The 19,953-nt window shown below is 45.0% G+C and overlaps 1 protein-coding gene across 1 annotated transcript in view; it reads right to left on the bottom strand.

Annotated features, from left to right (window-relative positions):
* Positions 1-17,949, bottom strand: part of LOC146348540 (membrane cofactor protein-like) — a 103,793-nt gene extending 85,844 nt beyond the window's left edge. The window contains exon 1 of the mRNA XM_084851674.1: positions 17,697-17,949. Coding sequence (XP_084707800.1) covers positions 17,697-17,949 — 253 coding nt within the window. The remainder of the gene's footprint in view (positions 1-17,696) is intronic.
* Between the last annotated feature and the right edge of the window lie 2,004 nt (positions 17,950-19,953).

The raw sequence follows: 19,953 nt of genomic DNA, 5'->3' as shown, positions 1-19,953 counted from the left end.
CTATCATGTAAGCCTGGAGTGCCAGTCTCATGGCAAATTGGGTCTTAGAACGAGGTGTACTCCTATCCAACAAATGATCTAAGACCATGTTAACGTCCCCACCCACAAGCAAATAATCATAAGCATTTATCAACTAGTTTAGCAAAACAATCATGAAACATAACCGGAGAATCAATATTAGGCCCATATACATTCATCATAGCAATTAATTTATCCATATACTTCCCAACCAGGACCAAAAAATGCTCCTCTGTGTCAAGAATCACCCATTAAATTGAAATGGAAAGTCACTTATAAATTAAAATCACAATCCCTTTACACCATGTTGAAGTATCTGTAACATAAACCTCACTGACCCAGTCCTTTCTCAACAAGTACCCATCTACAGCCATGAAATGGGTTTCTTGTAAAAAAGAAAGAAATGCCATATCAACATTAAGCTCTTTTAACTTCGAAAGAACGCTTTCCTGCTTGTTCCGCAGTCCCTTGGCATTCCATGAAGTCACATTAAGCACTGAAAAAGCAAAAGCAAATTATTTGCCTCCCCCCCCGCCCAAACACATCTTTCCAGATTTGCAAAAAAATAACAGAGGGAGCAGTCCTATGGCCTCTAGACAGCGGCTAGACAGCCATAGGATATCTGGTTTTCTGGGATCCAACCTTGGAGACCACGCTCCAAGGTTGGTTTCTGGAGAGCTGACCTCCTCGCACTTCCGAGCTGCCTTGGAGGCAGCGTGGAACAGCTCTGTCCTCTGTGCGGCCGAAAAGGGGGGTTCCGGGGGGCGTTCTGGGGCGCAGTGGGCAGAAATGCCTGTACAACACATCCAATGTGTCGTACAGCAGCCTCCTCCCCCACTCAACCCTCCTGAGGCTACGCAGCGCAATCGGATGTATAGCTGAAAATGCAGGGCAGGAGAAGCGTGGAGGGAACGATCCCCTCCATGCTTCTCCTGCCCTGCATTGGATAGGCGGTCACCTCTGAGTTCAGAGGCAGCCACCTATCTGAATAGGATTGCACCCTAAATTGTATAGCATAAGTAGTGTAACAAATACATCCTTAGTTTACATTTAGGACTAACCATTTCAAACAACATCAGAATAATTTTTATTATGTATAGAAACTGAGAAATTTTTAAAATTCCTCAAAGGTATAAATAATAATTGAAAATAACCCCTCAAATAAAAATCAAATAATCTAATTTGTGTCCAAATCTTTTATCTAATTCCAAAAAGAAAAAGTGCCAACCCCCCCAAAAGTGCCAAAGAACCCCAAACGAAACAAAAAAACCTTAACAAAAAATAAACGCTTCCATTTAGACCAATGTGCAACCGCTCAGCTAGGCCCCTCCCACATAATGAATGTATACACACAGCAAGATTACAAACAAGCAGAATTAACCAGCAAGAAATTAAAAAAAAAAAAGAATAAAAAAGCAAATGGGTATTTAAGGTAACATTTTATCTGGATGTATATATAACCTTATAAAACTAAGTTTAATGTGATAATTACATATAACCCGTTCAACATAATCAAAATATGTAAATACTCACACGCGCGCACATAAATTATATATGCGTGGTTATATGTATGGAAGGGAGGGAGGGAGGGAGGAAATTAATAGGAAAAGGGAAAGGGAAAAAGAAAAAGGGAAAAAAAGGAAGAGGCAACAGAATGCAATGCAATGAAGTCTGGCCTGACACCCAGACTTGTTATCAGAAAACACCAGTACAAAACCAAAACAAGACATGGAAATACTGGCTACCAACCAAAAAAACTAGCTGAAGTCCAGATTCATGGAGCTGAGGATGACAGATCCTTAGTTTTAATTTTGATGCCAGTGAAAAATGATTCTCCAGCATCAAAGCTTAAAAACTTCTTCATCTGGCCTTCAAAAAAAATACAAAATGTGGCAGGATATTTGATATGGTATTGCAAATTGATTTGCTTTGCGAGATTTCTCACCTTAGTGAACTCTCGTCTTCTAGCAGCGATTTCCTTAGTATAATCAGGGAAGAACATAATCTCATCATCGTTTGGCTCCCACCAAAGCTCTCCTCTCTGCTTAGCTATACGCAGCAGATATTCTTTAGTGGAGGCCCGTAGAAACTGAACAATAACCAGCCCCACTCTAGAACCTCACATAGAACCAGGAACACGATAAGCATGCTCAATATCAAGTGGAAAATCAGAAGGCAGTGCCAATAACTCATGAAGAAATTTATCCATAAACTCATCAAGATGGAAGTCTGTTGCCAAATCTCTAAGGCCAAGAATACACAGATTAGCTCTCTGAGTGAGGGCTTCTAAATGAGAAATTTGAGCAGGTAATTCACTGTGGGAGGCATCCATTGCAGTTTTATGAGCAGTGATTTGTCAAAGCCTTTCCTTAGACTATAGAGAAGAGATTTAAATATAATGTTACAGTGAATTATTTTAAAAACCTCCAAGCAGCCTCTGGATTCCACCTATATCTTGGTTTGTAAGGTAAATGTAAATATACATGTATATTAAATGTATTATCCTCTGGAGTCAAAAGTCGATGCACTTGACAATAATTAGATTTAAAACCAATGTGTTTAATTATTTTTTATTATTTCTGTTTTTTCCTCTTAAGGTAAAGGTAAAGGTGTCCCCAACCAGTCGTGTCCGAATCTAGGGTGCGGTGCTCATCCCCGTTTCTAAGCCGAAGAGCCAGCGCTGTCCGAAGACGCTTCCGTGGTCATGTGGCCGGCATGACTGAACACCGAGGTGCACGGAACGCTGTTACCTTTCCCGCCAAGGCGGTACCTATTTATCTACTTGCAATTTCTTGCTTTCCAACTGCTAGGTTGGCAGAAGCTGGGACTGAAGACGGGAGCTCACTCCGTCACGCAGCACTCGGGTCTCGAACTGCTGACCTGCCAATCTTCCAGTCTGCAGTTCAGCGTCTTAACCACTAAGCCACCGCGGCCCCTTTTTCCTCTTACTGTGGGTTTAATTTTGTTCTGGAAAATTAATAAAATCAAAAAATATATGGTCTTTGTTACTTATTGGGTTCCAATCAAACATTTTATCAAAAATATCTGCCCCTAGAGTCCCAGAATACATCCATTATGTCTACATCAAATGTTTTTGTCATTAAGATGACAACTTCTCTGGCTTTGGAGGTCCCTGAGGCTGTGTAGTTCTTGTCTATCCAAGGCATTTTTAATAGATTCTCTTCATTCTTTTTTTATGTGTCTCTTGTAAGAGTACACTATGAAGTTTTTCACATTTTATCATATCTTGCACTCTTCTACCTATGCTTAATGGGTGCTCCCATACCTCTGACACTGAATGACATACTTCATTATGGCTGCAATAACAAGTAAGAGTAGTTTGTGGGGCTATATAAATACTTAATCTTTCCATCCCCAACTGCTCCTCTTTTATATTTGATGGCACATTTAACCCACTTCTTTAATAGATTAATACAAAAAATACTAACCAACAAGGCGAAACAGTGCATTATCAACATTTCTGCCCTTAAAGATGAGCCCCAACTCGTGCAGAGTTTCAGGTAACGCGGAGCAGATCCCAGTCTCCACAACTTAGGGCTTTAACTTCCCTCCCCGCACTTTCCCTCAAACCTTTCTAGGTTAACAGAATGTATAACTAAAACAACACATTAGAAGTCTTAGCATAGACTTTTGATGAAAGGACAGTTCTTCTCAGTTTGCCTCCTTCTTCATTTCTCTTTAATAGATTTGTACTTGCTGTTCAACTGCTCCAATGCAACTGCCCAAATGAGTTGGAGCCGCTTGTAGTTAAAAGTGGACTGCCTCCCTGTTATTCCCATTTTTCACTTTCTTTCTGCAGACTGTAGACCAAGCTGTTGCAGTGCTGTCCTTGCCCCTTTTTCCGATGATCCTTTGAACGTCAAGTTGAGCAGGGAGAATAGACTCTTTGCCTCCCTGCTCTAAGTGATAGTGTGAGCGTAGTTATTATGTGTCACAATTATCTTGGCCAGGAATCCCCAACAATATAAAATACCCACATTCTGCTTCATTGAAGAAGTGGTAAGACAAGATTTCCTTTGCAATGTTTCGGCAGGGAGACCTCAGAACCACAGCGTATTTTCTTCATAAGTAGTATTCATCAATGTCCTTGTCAGTTTCAGAATATTGTCCTTTACCCAGCAGTTGAAGAAGCACACAATGAAGTCTCGGGGTCTTCCTATCTCCAGAGGTTTTGGGCCCAGAGTTCTATGTGCCCACTCTATGTCAGTCTGTCATCTCTAGGTCTGGGAGGAGATCCTGAAACATCTTCAGCAGGTGATCAATCTCATTTTGATTAGCTGACTATTGTACCCGCTCCCTCAGAATTTAACATCAACTGCAGTTTTCAAGATCTTTGATCCAACATTATAGGTAGATATATTGAGTGAGTTAATGTTTTCCTTACAGGAAAGACTGACCTGGTTCACATGATGACTGCAGCCCACTGTGGCTTATTTAAACCACGCTCCATGGCACTCATGGGTACCACATTGCCTATTCAAGCCCTGGTCACAGCTTGGCATCCTATCCAAACCCAGATGGCAGGTTCAAATAACCCATGGTCTGTTGTAGGGTCATGTGAGGGTTGTTCAGATGACACAACAAATTATGCCAACCCCCTGCTAGGGGATGAATATTCAAAAGGGCGACCTACACATGCCACAACTGACCATAGTTTAAATACCCCACAGTGGGCTGTGGTGATCATCTGAGCCAGCAGTTTCATCTGCTGACTTAAAAAGATCCATTACTGTTTTTAACATGATTGTAATCAGTGTAACGATCGATCCCTGCCACTGTACCTTGAGTTCCTGTTTACAATCCTTGAGTTGTTTCGAAATCACTATCAAGATCCCCCACTTTCCTTTGACAGCTTAGACATTTTTGGCGACATACTACTAGGCTCATCTTCTTTGTCAGACTCCGTGATATTGACAGGTTGGTTTTCAGATCTGAAGTAATCCTTCAAGTTGTGAACTCTGCTTATCTGAGTGCTAGGAAGCAAATCTTCCGTTATTTTTTTCTTTTACCGCTTCATTATTTATTTGGTATTGTTTATGTATATTTGCTCTGGTAAGGAGTGCAGAGGTGTGGAATTACACCACCATTATTGATACTGATATCAACTCACACACACTCCAACCTGCTGGAGAACTGTGATGGTCTGCTGTAATGTGGCATAGCCTTTGAGCTGTGGGCTCAGCAGAGTGCATAGCTCCTGTAACACAGCCTTGTTCAGCCTGAATGTCAGTAGGCAACTGGGTGCTGGTTATTCTGAAGCTACTGATGTAGGGAGGCTGGCACTGTGTGAACTGGTTCTCCACATACGCCTCAAGGATTGAAATGTATATCCCCATCTGCAGCGGGAGAGAAAGAGAGATGAGGTATTTAGGAGATCCAAGTTGTTCCAAGCAGTGGAGCTGCTGGCACAATAGTGCAGTGGGCGCACTCAACCACCTACAGTCTCTGGCCCAACCCTAATATCATAGGTGAGATGCCCACCTCCTTAACTGCCTCTGTGGTCAGCTGCTTCTTCTGGTGCTCCACTGAGGTATACTTACGTACCAACCTAAGGGCAGAGATGCCACAATATCCTTATATGCCCAACCTGAGGCATCTCCCCATGAAGTTGCAACTGGATGCCAGATGTATGTAAGGCCTACAATTAGTGCCATCACTGACGCTTTGGGGAGTTCCAGGAAAGCTTCCTGCAGGTTGATAGTACCTCTGTGGTCCATTGGAGGACTACGGGATGCCTCTCAGCAGCTCTCAATCTTGTCTCTCTTCTGAACAGGCCCCACCTCCAGAATCCAGTCCCATAGGACTGCTCTAGCAGAACACAGTTTGAGAGAGCATATGTTTGGCATGCAGGAGGTCCCACGTTCAATCCCTGGCATTTCCTAGTAGTGATGGCTGCCTGAAAACTTGGAGAGCCATGCCAATCAGTCAACAATACTGGATTAGATGGACCAATGGTCTGACTCAGTAAAAGGCAGCTTTCTGTCAGCCCAGCTGTGCCTAGGAATCTTGTTTGGTCAACAACAGTTCTTTCCCCTCTACTCAGCACTGGTTAGGCCTCATCTGGAGTACTGTGTCCAGTTCTGGGCACCACACTTTAAGAAGGATGCAGACAAACTGGAGAGGGTTCAGAGGAGGGCAACAAAGATGATCAGGGGACTGGAAACAAAGCCCTATGAAGAGAGACTGAAAGAACTGGGCATGTTTAGCCTTGAGAAGAGAAGACTGAGGGGAGATAGGATAGCGCTCTTCAAGTACTTGAAAGGTTGTCACAGAGAGGAAGGCCAGGATCTCTTCTCAATCATCCCAGAGTGCAGGACACGGAATAATGGGTTCAAGTTACAGGAAGCCAGATTCCGGCTGAACATCAGGAAAAAAATCCTGACTGTTAGAGCAATACGACAACGGAACCAGTTACCTAGGGAGGTGGTGGGCTCTCCCACACTGGAGGCGTTCAAGACAAGGCTGGACAGCCATCTGTCAGGGATGCTCTGACTTGGATTCCTGCATTGAGCAGGGGGTTGGACTCGATTGCCTTGTAGGCCCCTTCCAACCCTACTATTCTATGATTCTCTGTTGCTCCTGGGACACTGATGTGTGAGCACTCTCTTTCTCTGCTCTTAACCTCTGACTTGATAGCTGCCATGAAGAGAGCAGAAATGCCAGTACAACTTGTGGAAGGAAGGCATCTCCTCTATCAGTTCACTGTGGGGTATCAGGCCATGGCTCTTGGCGCACTGGATGGCAGTGGGGCATCCACCAGATGAGCAGCCTGATCTGCTACTGTGGGGATACAGGTGTCTGCCCTGGGATTTCACTTAAGAGATGGGGATGTCCAAGAGGTAGTATGTGTACCTTCCCAAACCAGGAGGTCCTGCCAATGATCAAAATGCCTGGCTTCCCCTCCTTAAAGCAGCAGGTGGCACTTGTGGTCTTCACAACAGCTGAAGGTGAGGACTTTGCCAGCTGGTATGCATGTAAGTTGCCTGGCTCTGTCATGGTTGTGGGATTGACCTGGGGCATTCTGTTCATAAGCAATGCACTGGCTGCTTTTTCTCCCTTCATCACAGGTGTGTCTGGACTGTGAGCCAGTCAGCTAGGAGCAACTCCAACAGCTTTCTTTGCAGGAGTGACTTGCTGCCCTTTGGAACTTAACTGGGCCACCTGGAGGATTGAAAGAATCTATGGTGGGGGAGCGGCTGCTGCTCTTGACTGCTGCAGTGATCAACAAGGGCAGTGGGGAACCTCCAATAGTTGCTGACAATGTTCCTGGATAGCAAGCCTAGGTGCCAGCATTTCTTCAGGAGCTGCAACCCCTGGCTGCTGGGGTGGTCACAGGTGCTGCTGCCTGAGTGAGGGCAGTGATATTACTCACATAAGACATGGGAACCAACAGAAGGGCAGGCAGGCTAGGGATGGCAAGGTACAGATCACCCTGGTCTCTTTAATTCTCTCTGGCTCAAGCATCATCCCCACCAACTCCAGGGCAACTCTAAAGTGTGCTTGCTTCTTCCTGCATTTCTGCCACCCTGTGCTGCCTCACGATGACTGTGCAGGGGATGTTTTGCTTATGTCTGGCTCATTGCCTTTCCAATGTCAGCTTGTCAGATCATGGTGGGTGGGTGTAGTTTATCCCTCTGCAGGGGTTGGCTGCTTAGTTTGTGTATCAAGCCTGTGTCTATGCAACCTCATCTCACCTTGCCCCATCTCTGGCAACATTTATTTCTTAACATTTATATACATATCCTCAACTGTATGCATACAATATTCAGTGGGACCTCAGACCTTTAAGTCAGGGGAGCTGTGTGTTCGTTTGCAGATCTCCTGCAGTTTGTGACAAATGTGATTTTTGTAGGGTTTGATAAACCACCTTCTTGCTATGCCCCTCCCTCAACTGGCAAGCATCGATGCTTCCACCAGAAAGCCAGGTTAGGGGAGTATACCACTGATCTTCCTAGTGTTAATTTAATGTCAAATCTATGTTAATTTGTTGAATCAAATTATGATTGTTCAAAATAAATTTTAAAAGGGAGCTTGAACTGAAATTGTCCTGGTTTGCTAAAATCGCCACAATTAAAATAGTTATTCTTCCCAAATTGTTATGTCTCTTCCCTGCTTTATCATTATTGATTGCAAGGAAGTGAATGTATGTGAGAAATTATTACTTAAGGTTTCTTATTCCAGATAAACTTATGTGACGCTCTCACCTCTTCACCTCCATCTTTAAAGGTCTGGCCTTTCCTTGCTTATGTATGGATTGCATTATTATTATTAGCTTTTCTTTCTTTAGGAGCATTTCATTTACTATATTTTTACTGGTTTACTGCTGCTGATTTAGGGAGCAATCCTAAGGCCCCTAGACAATGTCTGAGAGCCATAGGATAGTTGGGATTCCCTGATCTGAGGTCGGAGACAGCACTCCAACCTTGGAAGGGGGAATTGGAGCTCCGACACACACCCTCCCCCTTCCAGCTGGCACAGCTGCTCTCTAAAGTCAGGAACTCGTCCTTGTAGAAGAGAAGGGAGCAATTCACTGGGCAGGGAAGGGAAGAGACCAGAGAGGCCAGTTATCCTAAGGTCTCTGCAATGTCCTTCTCTCCTCCTCTGAAGTGCCCCAGCTAGACAGGCAAAAAAGACAATCTAGCAATAAATGCAGGCAGGAGGACGGGGAGGCAAATATTTTCTCCGCCGCTCCTCCTGCCCTGCATAGGATGATCCAAGTTCGGGGGCTTACAATCATTGAGGGTCCAACATATAGGATTGCACCCTTAGTTAAATAAGCATGTATTGTTTACCTTAATGAATTTAACAATATAGTCTCAAAGTCTTCCCCCCCTCCCACTTACCTTATCATCAATTTACATTTATTATTACAGAATTTGTGCTCTTTTTATATTCTTATTTGGGCATCCCTTCTGGTTATTAAAGGAAGTCTGCTGAACTTTTATAGCTTCCTTGACTCCACTCCTTAACCAAGCCCTTAACCAACTTTATTTTTGCACCTATCCAGATCTGAGATATGCATTCTCTTTGAGGTTCTACTATTGTGGTTTTAAATAACCTCCAAGTATCCCAGAGAGACACTATGGGTAATATCCAATGCAAGACCTACTTAGAGTAGATCCAATGAAATGAATGGGACTTAAATTAGTTATGACTAACTTAAGACTCATTCATTTCAATGTGTCTACTCTAAGTAGGACTTAGGTTGGATTTTAGCCTATGACTTGCCATTCAACTTTCTTTTAGCTAATCCTCTAATTTTTTAGGAACTTACTTCTTCTGAAGTAAAATGGAAAATCTGGGCAATTTACTGCTCATACTTATTTATTCATTCATTCATTCCTTCATTCACAGTGTTTATATCCTTCTCTTAGTCAAAACACTCCCAAGGTTAACAAGGATCAACAGTTCCTGCCCTCAGGCTCATAATCGAAAAAGAAACAAGACACAAGGAAAAGGATGGGGGCAGGGGAAGCATGATGATGATACTTGATTCAGGTTTGCGCTGCATTAATTGTCCTTCTGGGCTGGTGTGTTCTTTGCTGACCTGCTCCTCTGTTCTTTCTTCTCTTCTGCAATTTCTCTTCTTTTGAGTTCAAGCCTAATCTGTTTCTTTCCCATCCCCTCAGGGCAAGATGCTGCCTCAGACACCCTTCTGGTGGCAGTTGGGAGAGAGAGAGGCCATCATTGGGAGCTAGATGGTGGCAGCTCACCAAGCTATTTCTGTTTCCTCCTTATATCAAATTCACATGGTCACTGTACAGACAGGTTGCTTACCTGTAACTGTAGTTCTTCGAGTGGTCATCTGTGCATTCACATATATGGGCTCTGCGCCTGTGCGGAGGCTCATTCAGGAAACTTCCATGGTGAACGAATTTTTGGCGGGAACCTCTCCCCCACCATCCATGGTATATATAGCGTCAGTTCCCACCTTCCCCTCAGTTCCTTAAGACCGCAAAGCAGTCTGGAGCCCGAGGAGAAAAAACACCTCGGTACCAATAACGATCAAATTGACACCAAAGTGGGGACGGTGGGAGGGTTGTGTGAATTTGTTCAGGTCCCGAAGATCTAAAATGGGTCAGAGGCCTCCATCCCGTTTTGGTACGGCAACGTACCTGGAGAAAAAACTGTCCATACCAAGGTTTGGATGAATGCACTGGATAGCTCCTTTCCTTAGGAGAGATTGTGTTTCCTCCTGAAGGACCTTTGAGAATGGGGTGGTCCGTACTGAACACAGCAGTGGAAGTGTGTTGAATTCTATTTTGTATCCTCAACGGACAATAGTTACCACCTAGTTGTCTGACATCTCTCTCATCCAAGTCGAGTAAAATTTGTTCAGGAGATCTCCAAAAAGTAGTTTGTAATGGTCAGTATGGAGGGGAAGAAGACTGGAGTCAAAGACGATGCTTAGAGAATCCATTGCGCTTCGCCTTTTGCTGAAACTTAGCAAAAGGATAACTTTTCCTTTGTTGCTGTTGTTGCTGATGTTGAGATCTAGGTGCTTGATCCCCAGGTTGTCAAGGTGCGCGGGTCTGGGGTTGTCGGTACCACCAGCGCTGACAATAAGGGACGTGTTGTTGTTGTTGCTGGACTTGGCCGATAGCCATTTTACAAGCAGTTGTTCTGCCTTTCTGCACAGAGTCTATTTGCTCGCCTGTTTTCACACTGAATAAACCCTCGCTGTCAAAGGGTAAATCCTCTATTCTAGATCGAGCTTCAGACGTTAGGCCTGCAGAACGGAGCCAAGAATGTCTCAAGGCTATGGAACCCATCATCACCTCAGCATTGCAGTCCTCCTGATGATGGACAGTAGTGATCTGCTGATGGGATAGTTTGGATGCTTCCACGTGAAACGTTCTTGCTAACTCGCGTTGATCCTCAGGAAGGTAAGTGATAAGGGAATCCATTTTTTCCCAAAGGAACAAGTGGTATCTGGCCATCATTGCCTGGTAATATGAAATCTGAAGTCCCAATGCTGCTGAAGAGCAGAGGCAGCATCCCACAAGATTGAGCTCCTTATCCACAGGTGAGGCATGAGTTTTTTGAGAGTGGCCCTGAGCAGACTCTATGGTTATTGAGTTCGGGTTTGGATGTGCAAAGGGGAAAGATGCATCCGTTTCTTGAACCTAGTTCATAGATTCTAGCCTCTTGGACGTCAGGGTCAAGGATGCAGGCACTTTCCATGTCTGTTGCACTGTACTCAGCAGAGCTGGGAGAAACGGGATGGCCACCGAGGTGGACATGTCTGCCATGACAGCATCGAACACCGGATTGTGGAGTTGTTGCGGAGGTTGTTGCACCTCAATGTCCAACAACTGTGCCATTCTAAGCACTTGCTCAGGAAAGTGTCCCATGTCCTCGGAAGGCGAGGCTCTATCTTGTGTCCCAATGACATCATCTGGAGATGAGATCGAAGGGGGGGGACCGAGGAATAGGAGGAAGAATCCGATTGATAGTCCTCACCGGATTCCGGTGAAGGGGCAGGTTGTTGTGCCACTTTAGTCGAACCGTGAGGTGGAATTGGAGGAGGCGGATCTTGACGGTCCCGACAGGATTGTTGTAGCATCACAGACGTAGTACGTCTCAGTAGCGGAAGAGGACAGAAAGCATTCTGCATTTCGAACCGTGGTCGTTGATTGGGTTGAACCAGAGTATATGATGGAGAGGTAGCTCCTAAGTAATGGGAGCGATCGCGGTTGTATTGTCCATGCCGATGATCCGTATGGTAACGATCTGGAGATCAGTATCAAGGAAGCTGCCGAGGAGAGAGTGTCCGTCAATATCGGCGTGACTGTATATCATAATGGCGTGGTGTTGGAGACCTAGATCTCCGCTCCGGAGCTGTCTGAGCCGGATGGGGTGGTAGGGTTGGTGTGTCCCTCAACTCACCCTCCGAGACTGTGGAGGCTGGATCCAAAGCCACAGCTTGTGTGGAAGGAGCCACAACACAGATGGGAGAATCAAGTAGAGGAGGGGGAGGGGGAGCATCCCACTCTTTCTCCTGCTGTTTAGAGACTTTCTTTCTCCTCTTTTTCTCCAGTGCGTCCACAGCCGATTTAGAGCGTTTTGCCTTTTTTGAAAGTTTCTTAGCCACAGAAATAGTTAGGTTCCTTCCCAGTGTAGGTGGGTCTATTCGAACCGGCTCTGTGGTTAACAGAGGGGAAGATTGAGCCATGGAAGCTGCTCCTTTCGCACTTGTTGAAGGAGCAACAGCGGGCTGTTCTTGAGGTGTTTGGGCCTTAAGCATAGCAGCCGCCAGAAAGGCCCATTGCCAAAGGATCACCTTTAGTTAATCTGCCCTATTCTTGCAAGCCTGCTTCGATAACGACTGGCAGTGGTGGCAAGATTCGACTTTATGGGATTCTCCCAAACAAGTCAGGCATAAAAAGTGACCACCCAAAGGCAGCACCTTACTGCCACAAGCCATACACTTTCTGAACGGAGACTTTTGGGCCATAAGCCGCAAGACGCGTCGCCGCTGAGGTAAACGATGCTCTCCGCCACCACTCTCCTCTTCTCTCTTTTTCTTGTTTTAGATAAAAAAGAAAAAAGATAAAGGAAGAAAACGGGCAAGGAAGACAAGATAAAGATAGGAAAAAACAGCTTGACAAGAATGTCAAAGACATTCCCCACAAAGTAACGCTAAGGCGGTCGAAAAGGAACTGAGGGGAAGGCGGGAACCCATCCTATATATACCATAGATGGTGGGGGAGGGGTTCCCACCAAAAATTTGTTGAGCTTGGAAGTTTCCCAAACGAGGCTCCGCGCAGGCACAGAGCCCTTTTGCGTGATGCACAGAGGCCACAAAGAAGAACTGGGTGGTTCAACAATACATTTTGCACACCACAGCCTGGACACCATTCGGGATTAGGCTGAGGACTGCCACCTACCTCTCTAGTCACCTCCATAAATGAATGTACCTTCAAACCATTAGTTATCAGATTGAGAAATTTTGTCTCTGCCAAAACCCAAACATACCATAAATATCCAGTTGATATGAGGATAATTGAAAGCATCTATTACTACAACTTTTTTCATTTGGTTGCCTCCCTGATTACTTTCTCCATTCCTAGATCAACTTCAAAGCTTTAGTCCCAGAACAGCATGTCCCTGGTACTGCTTTATCTCTTGAGTCTGGTATTTCTACTCACAGTGATTGTGTGGAGGAGTTTGCTATATGAGACTAAGATTTTTAGGTTATTGTACCTTATGTTGCCCCGAGTGGATTGATTTAAATCATGGCAATTTAAATCAGTGCTGATTTAAAAGGGTTGATTTAAATCAAATTTCTCACTGAAACTTTTTCATCTATTTCCTGAACTATGCTACAGATCTGACCACTAAACAATGTTAATTTACAACTAAATAGAGTATTATTTACACTGTTTTATTCTTACAAGCAGGCTTTGCATCTCTTAGTCTCACTGTATATATTTTGCATGTTTTCCTTTTTTACCTTTTACCTATAGAAGGAATGTTTTTAAAACAGTCCCATATAGGGCCTTACTTATGATCAGTTCCCATGACTGCCTGAGTTTAACAGCACAATCCTATCTTTCCTCATAAATAAGTTCCATTGAGTTATTTTCTTTTTACTAATGAACATTCCAAGACTCCATCTTGCCTGGAGGTTTCTAGCATTAGCACATAAACACCAATACATAGTGTTCCTCCTAAAATGTCTCATCATGAGCAATTTTGCTGATGCCCCTTTAAATTTCTTATTTGTTTCTGTGCACTCAACATTATTTCTACACTATCCACAGACAGATTTACACCCTCGGTCCTAAAGGATAAGTCCAGTACAGGAGGCTCCCAGCTTCTGATGTCTTTTCTCTAGAAATTAGTTTAAAAACTGGCCTACAACTTGTTCAGTATTAACTGCCTAAAGCCTAGTTCCACTGCGGTTCAAATGGCACCTCAGAAATCTGATTCCTTTCTCCTGATACTACATCATCCATGGATTGAAAGCCCACAGTTCTGCCTGCCTACTTAAACTTTCACAGAGGACAGGTACCATTTATGGAAATGTTGCCTTTCAGGTCCTGGAGTTCCTAGCAGTCCTAACACACTAAATCTTCCAAGATATCATGACTACGTTTTTCAGTTTCATTGGTGTACTACTACCACTGACTCCTTCCCCACATAACCCTACCAACCTATCTACACAGCACATGATGTTTGCAACTTCCATACCAGGCAGGCAAGTCACTGTGTGGACAACATGCCCAATGCAATCCCATCTCTCTATATTTCCAACTACTGAACCATCCATTATTAGAAATGTGTGCAAAGTTGTCTGGAGCAGGGCTCAGAGAAGAACCGCAGGGCACCTAAAATACTGGCTCAAAGGAAAGGTGAACACACTACTCTTCTCCAGGTCAAATTAAGCCAGAGAAGAATTCTAATCTCCCCACTGCCTCTCAAAAATAATCCCCCCACCCCCTTTTCCCTTTACTTATGGATCAGCAACTGAAGTAGCCACTGAGGAGAGGGGAGATTCTGTCTCTTCCTCCCTCGCTATTGTCGGCCTACAAACATGGCAGCAGGAAAAGTGCAGTCACTCTTGGGAAACTACAGTCTGTGCCTTTTCTCCTGGTGCACTTTGAGCGGGGGGGGGGGGGGCTTCCTCATACCCTCTGCTGATCCTGCCAGACTGCAAAGTAAATGGAAAAAGAAATGGTGCTGAGGAGGAGAGGGGGAGGGAGTGTAGAGTCATTTTCCATTTCATTCCTTTCATTTATTACATTTCTATATTAAAAATTATTTCTATTATAGAAATAATAGAAATCATTTCTACAATTTTCCAAACCTCAGATTGGCTTGGAAAAAGATCAAAGTTCTCTCAACATTTTGGGGAAACAACTTGGATAATTTCTAAGTGAGTGGGAAAGAGTAGGCCCATTCTCTATCCACTACCAATAACCCCCCACTGCCAGAGGCATATCCTCAGGACCAAAGGACAACTGTTAATCGCTCAACAAATGGATCCCTAAGGGATTCCCCCCCCCTTCCTCAGTGTGACGTTGTATTGCTCCAGCTGCTGCTTCCCCATCTTTGTTGTTGTTGTTGTTCAGTCGTTAGTAGCTTCCAAATGTCATGTTTCTTGCTTTAAGAGTGGGGTTCTCAGTTGCAGCTGGGTCAAGGCACAATAAATGTATGCCTGGTTGCTTCCTTCTCTCCTTTTGATTGCAGCAGCGCCAAGATGGTGGGTACTTGCTCTGGCTTCAAATGTTTTGCAAACCATACTAAGTTAAACTGTCACTATCCTCTATACACCCAAAACAACACCCCAAGCAAAGTGAGCCTTTAAATCTAGCTTTCAAAGATGCTAAGCACCTTTGAAACAAATACACTAAGCCTAAAGATCAAGCATAAAATAGTTTCTCAAAAATTACAAAGAAATCTGCTTCCTTTCTTATCATTTAAAAGCCCAATGAAACCAAGCCACCATTGTGACTATATAATGCCGTTTATGTTCATGATTACATCTGCACTTGGCCACAACTTCTATCTGCACCCAAGTTTGTATCCATTCACATCCCCCGACAGGAGCCACAAATTTACCCCAAATTTAATCACATGTACTTTGAAGTTCCTCTTATTTCAGTAGAGCTTACTTCTAGGTAAGTATGGGCACGATCACAACCACACAGTAAGAGACTCTCAAGATTTCTTACGTTAAAAGATTAGAGTAACCCTTTAGAAATAAAAATAAATACAATTGCATTTTTAGAGCAATACATACCACCACAGGTATCTGCCAATGGTGTCCAGGAACCATCAGCACAATAACCAGTGTCAGGTTATCAGGGATTCTTGTAAAGCCTGCTTAGCATCTGTATTTTAAAACATTGGGTGACAGTCCATGGTCTAGCTCAGAGTAGGTAAAAGTATTTTATTTATGTATACTCATACTCTGACAAACCCCATCAGGCAGGCGCAGGGAAGAGCAGAGTAAAAGTTGGAATACCTGAGGTTTATAAACTCCCTCCCCTCAGTGTGTCTTGCACTGCTGTCAGGCAGTAGAAGTTGTGACAGCAGTTGAGGTGAGGAAGCCCCATGTGAAATATCCTAACATCTGGTTGCTAAGAAAGCCATATCCAAGCTAGGGTTATTTCCTCCCAGACCAATGGTCCAGATTTAGCAGCACGGTGGCCTTAGGAACATCAGAAATTGCAAGAGAAAACAGCCTGTACGAGGAAGACCCACCCAAAGAGGGATCTAAGGTTTTGTTTGAGATTGTTTTTTGGAATGCTTTTCTAAAGTTCCTTGATTGGTTTTTCCAGAAAGATGGTATAGAAATGTTTACAAAATTGAAATGTAAATAAATAAATATCACTGACTGTCTGTTCATTGTAAATTTAAATATATTGTAAGCCACACCATGAACTTCGGTTTTATTTATTTAGTATCATCCGACTGAAGGCAAAAGGAGAAGGGGACGGCAGAGGATGAGATGGCTGGATAGCATCACTGATGCAATGAATATGGACTTGAGCACGCTGCGGGAGAGAGCACAGGACAGGAAGGCCTGGCGTGCTATGGTCCATGGGGTCACAAAGAGTCGGACACGACTGAACAAAGTGTCATCCACATATATGATGCTTCACAAAGTATAAGATATGTCTCTGCCTCAAGATGCAAAGCCTGCTTATAAGAATGAAACAGTGCAAATAATACTCTATTTAGTTCTAAATTAACATTCGTTAGTGTTCAGATTTACACCACGCACAGTGGTAGGCAGCAGTATTTCAAAGGGAACTTTCCCCATGACCTGAGTTCGATATCAGCGGAAGCTGGGTGCCAGGTAGGTGGCTCGGGTCGACTCAGCCTTCCATCCTTCGGAGGTTGGTAAAATGAGTACCCAGCTTGCTGGGGGAAAGGTAGTCACAACTGGGGAAGGCAATGGCAAACCATCCCACTAGAGTCTGCCATGAAAACGCCAGCGAAAGCAGCGTCCCTCTAGGGGTCAGTAATAACTCGGTGCTTTCACAGGAGGAAACTTTCCTTTCCTTAGGAAATAGATGAAAAAGTTTCAACGGGAACCTTGATTTAAATGACTGAAACTGAACTTTTTTTTCGTGCTTTAAGGCAACACGGGTCTTTTGTTTTTGCTGCAACAGATGCACCTACTCCTCAGAAGCGGGAGGCTTTCCCCACGCATGCTTGCTCGGAAGTAAGCCCTCCGCACGCAGAGAATGGCGGCCGGGAAGAGCAGTTCCCCTCCGGGGGTCTGCCGATCCCGATCTGTTTCCGTGCTAAAGGCTCGCCGGGAGCGCAGAGCGGGAAGCAACGTGCCCCGCCGTATGAGGCCCCGGGGCGGCCTCTGGCATCGCTCGCGCTCCCGCCTGCGGTCGCTCCCCAGGCCAGTGGGGCCAGGGCGGCTGCGGCTCGAAGCCGCGCGGCGCCTGAGGCGAGGCGAGGCGAGGCTCGGCACCGCCCGCACGGGGGGCAAATTCATGCCGGCCTCCGGCGCCCGGAGACGCACCCAACAGCGCGAGGGCACGCGCGCGAAACGCCGGGTGTTTCCCGCGCGAAGCGCCGGAGGACGCGCGCGGAAGAGGGCGGCCAACGGAGCGGACGTAAGGAAAGGGCAAAGGGGCCCGGGCGGCCGCCGGACACCCGCGCTGCGAAGGGGGCCGTCTCCTACCCACCTGGCGACGCCTGAGGCAGCACCACCAGCGTCAGAATCCCCAAGAACCACAGAGGCCTCCCGCTCGAGCGCTGCATGGCTCCGCGCTGAGGGGACGCGACGGCGAGGGAGCGCTCGGTCTCGCAACTGCGCATGCGGGCGCGGAAAAGCGTTGGGAGGAGGCGCGAGGTGAGGCGGCTGCCCGCGCCCTTGAAACGCTTGAGCTCGTGGTCCCGCGGCTGCTGAGCAACTGTTACTGCCGTGACACTGTACATGGCGATTCAAGCGTGCCTTGACGCGCCATCTGTGAAAGTGAGGGGCGAGAGGCGGCGATGGGTAGAGGCGGGTGACGACTGTGATTACTTGGCGGACAATAGAAGGGTCGTGCACTGGGGAGAGATTAGAATGCATGAAGGAGGTGGACGTGACTATTATTTTACCACACAACAGCAAACGACTATGGAGAATGACGCGTGCTGTCTTGCATCAACAGCCATGACCCATTGCAGTGCTGCAGGCACCGCGTCCGGGAGACCTGGCCGCTCACATTTTTGATGCATCGGCCAGTAACTAATTAAAGACTGCCGCAGTCCTTTTGCAGTCCATTGTCTTCTGATGTTGTTTTCCATTAAAACATCCAAACTATTTTTGTTGTACAGCCTTCTTCAAGGGAGACTGGGTGTGATGAAAAAGAACTAGCCCGCAGGTGACAAAATGTTCTCCATAATTAATTATATGCTTTCCTTCTGCAAGTTCTTTGATAATCTGAAAAACTACTTGAGGAATATAGTTATTACTGGAATACGTGTTGCATTGTATTCTAAGTGCCACATGCTGTGACAGGGGAGAGGGGCTATGTATTTTGTTCCAAGTTATTCTCATGGAGTTTGTTTCCCCCAAGTCTTCCATGAACATTTGATGTATCTGTGCTGAGGGCTGGATTCTAGTGATGAATTTCGACAAGTTAGGGTTGTTTTAGAGCTAAAAGGCTAGGCAAGGACAGGCATTTTTTCTTTAATGGCTTAGAAACTAACAAGTACGTGTAACGGCTTTTGGATGATACACTATGTCAGTTTTTCTTAGTATCCTAGGCAGACCCAGTGAACTAAACTTTTCTTGAATCCATATAAAATTTGAGAAAGCAGTTTTTCTGAATCACAGCACAGATGGATTAGTGTTCTGTTATGCTCTCATCAGTTAAAAAAATGCTCCCAATCACAAGTATTGTGTGCTTAAAATAAAAGTTACCGAAAAACACACACCCTACTATAAATAGTAAACAATTACTTATTTAATGCAAAATAGTGCACCTTAATGCAGTATTAAAATAGAATCATAGAATAGTAGGGTTGGAAGGGGCCTGTAAGACCATCGAGTCCAACCCCCTGCTCAGTGCAGGAATCCAAGTCAAAGCATCCCTGACAGATGGTTATCCATCCTCGTGTTGAATGCCTCCAGTGTAGGAGAGCCCACCACCTCCCCAGGTAATTGGTTTGATTGTTGCATTGCTCTGTCAGGAAGTTTCTCCTGATGTTCAGGTGGAATCTGGCTTCCTATAAATTAAGTCCATTATTCCATGTCCTGCACTCCTGGGTGATCGAGAAGAGATTCTGGCTTTCCTCTGTGACAACCTTTCAAGTACTTGAAGAGCACTATCATATCTCCCTTCAGTCTTCTCTTCTCAAGGCTAAACATGCCCAGTTCTTTCAGGCTCTCCTTATACGGCTTTGTTTCCAATCACCTGATGATCTTCATCGCCCTCCTGTGAACCCTCTCCAGCTTGTCTGTATCCTTCTTAAAGTGTGGTGCCCAGAACTGGACACAGTACTCCAGATGAAGCCTAACCAGTGCTGAGTAGAGGGGAACTAGTACTTCCCGGGGTTTGGAAGCTATGCTTCTATGAATGCAGCCCCAAATAGCATTTGCCTTTTTTGCAGCCACATCACATGGTTGGTTCATATTCAGATTGTGATCTCCAACAATTCCAAGATCCTTCTCACTTGTAGATATATGTTGTTGAGCCATGTATCCCCCATCTTGTAACTGTGCATTCGGTTTCTTTTTCCTAGGTGCAGAACTTGGCATTTATTTATTTATTATTTATTATTGCATTTATATCCCGCCTTTATTCCTCTTGCAAGGAACCCAAGGCGGCTTACATTATCCTTCTCCTCCATTTTATCCTCACAACAACAGCCCTGTGAGGTGGGTTGGGCTGAGAGTCTGTGACTGGCCCAAAGTCACCCAGTGAGCTTCCATGGCCAAGTGGGGACTAGAAC

The sequence above is a fragment of the Heloderma suspectum genome, chromosome 4, assembly GCF_057233095.1.
Source record: "Heloderma suspectum isolate Gila_16-S chromosome 4, 16-S_ref, whole genome shotgun sequence".
NCBI lineage: Eukaryota > Metazoa > Chordata > Lepidosauria > Squamata > Helodermatidae > Heloderma > Heloderma suspectum.
Note: the sequence above shows the minus strand (reverse complement) of the source record. Positions and strands in the feature narration are given on the sequence as shown.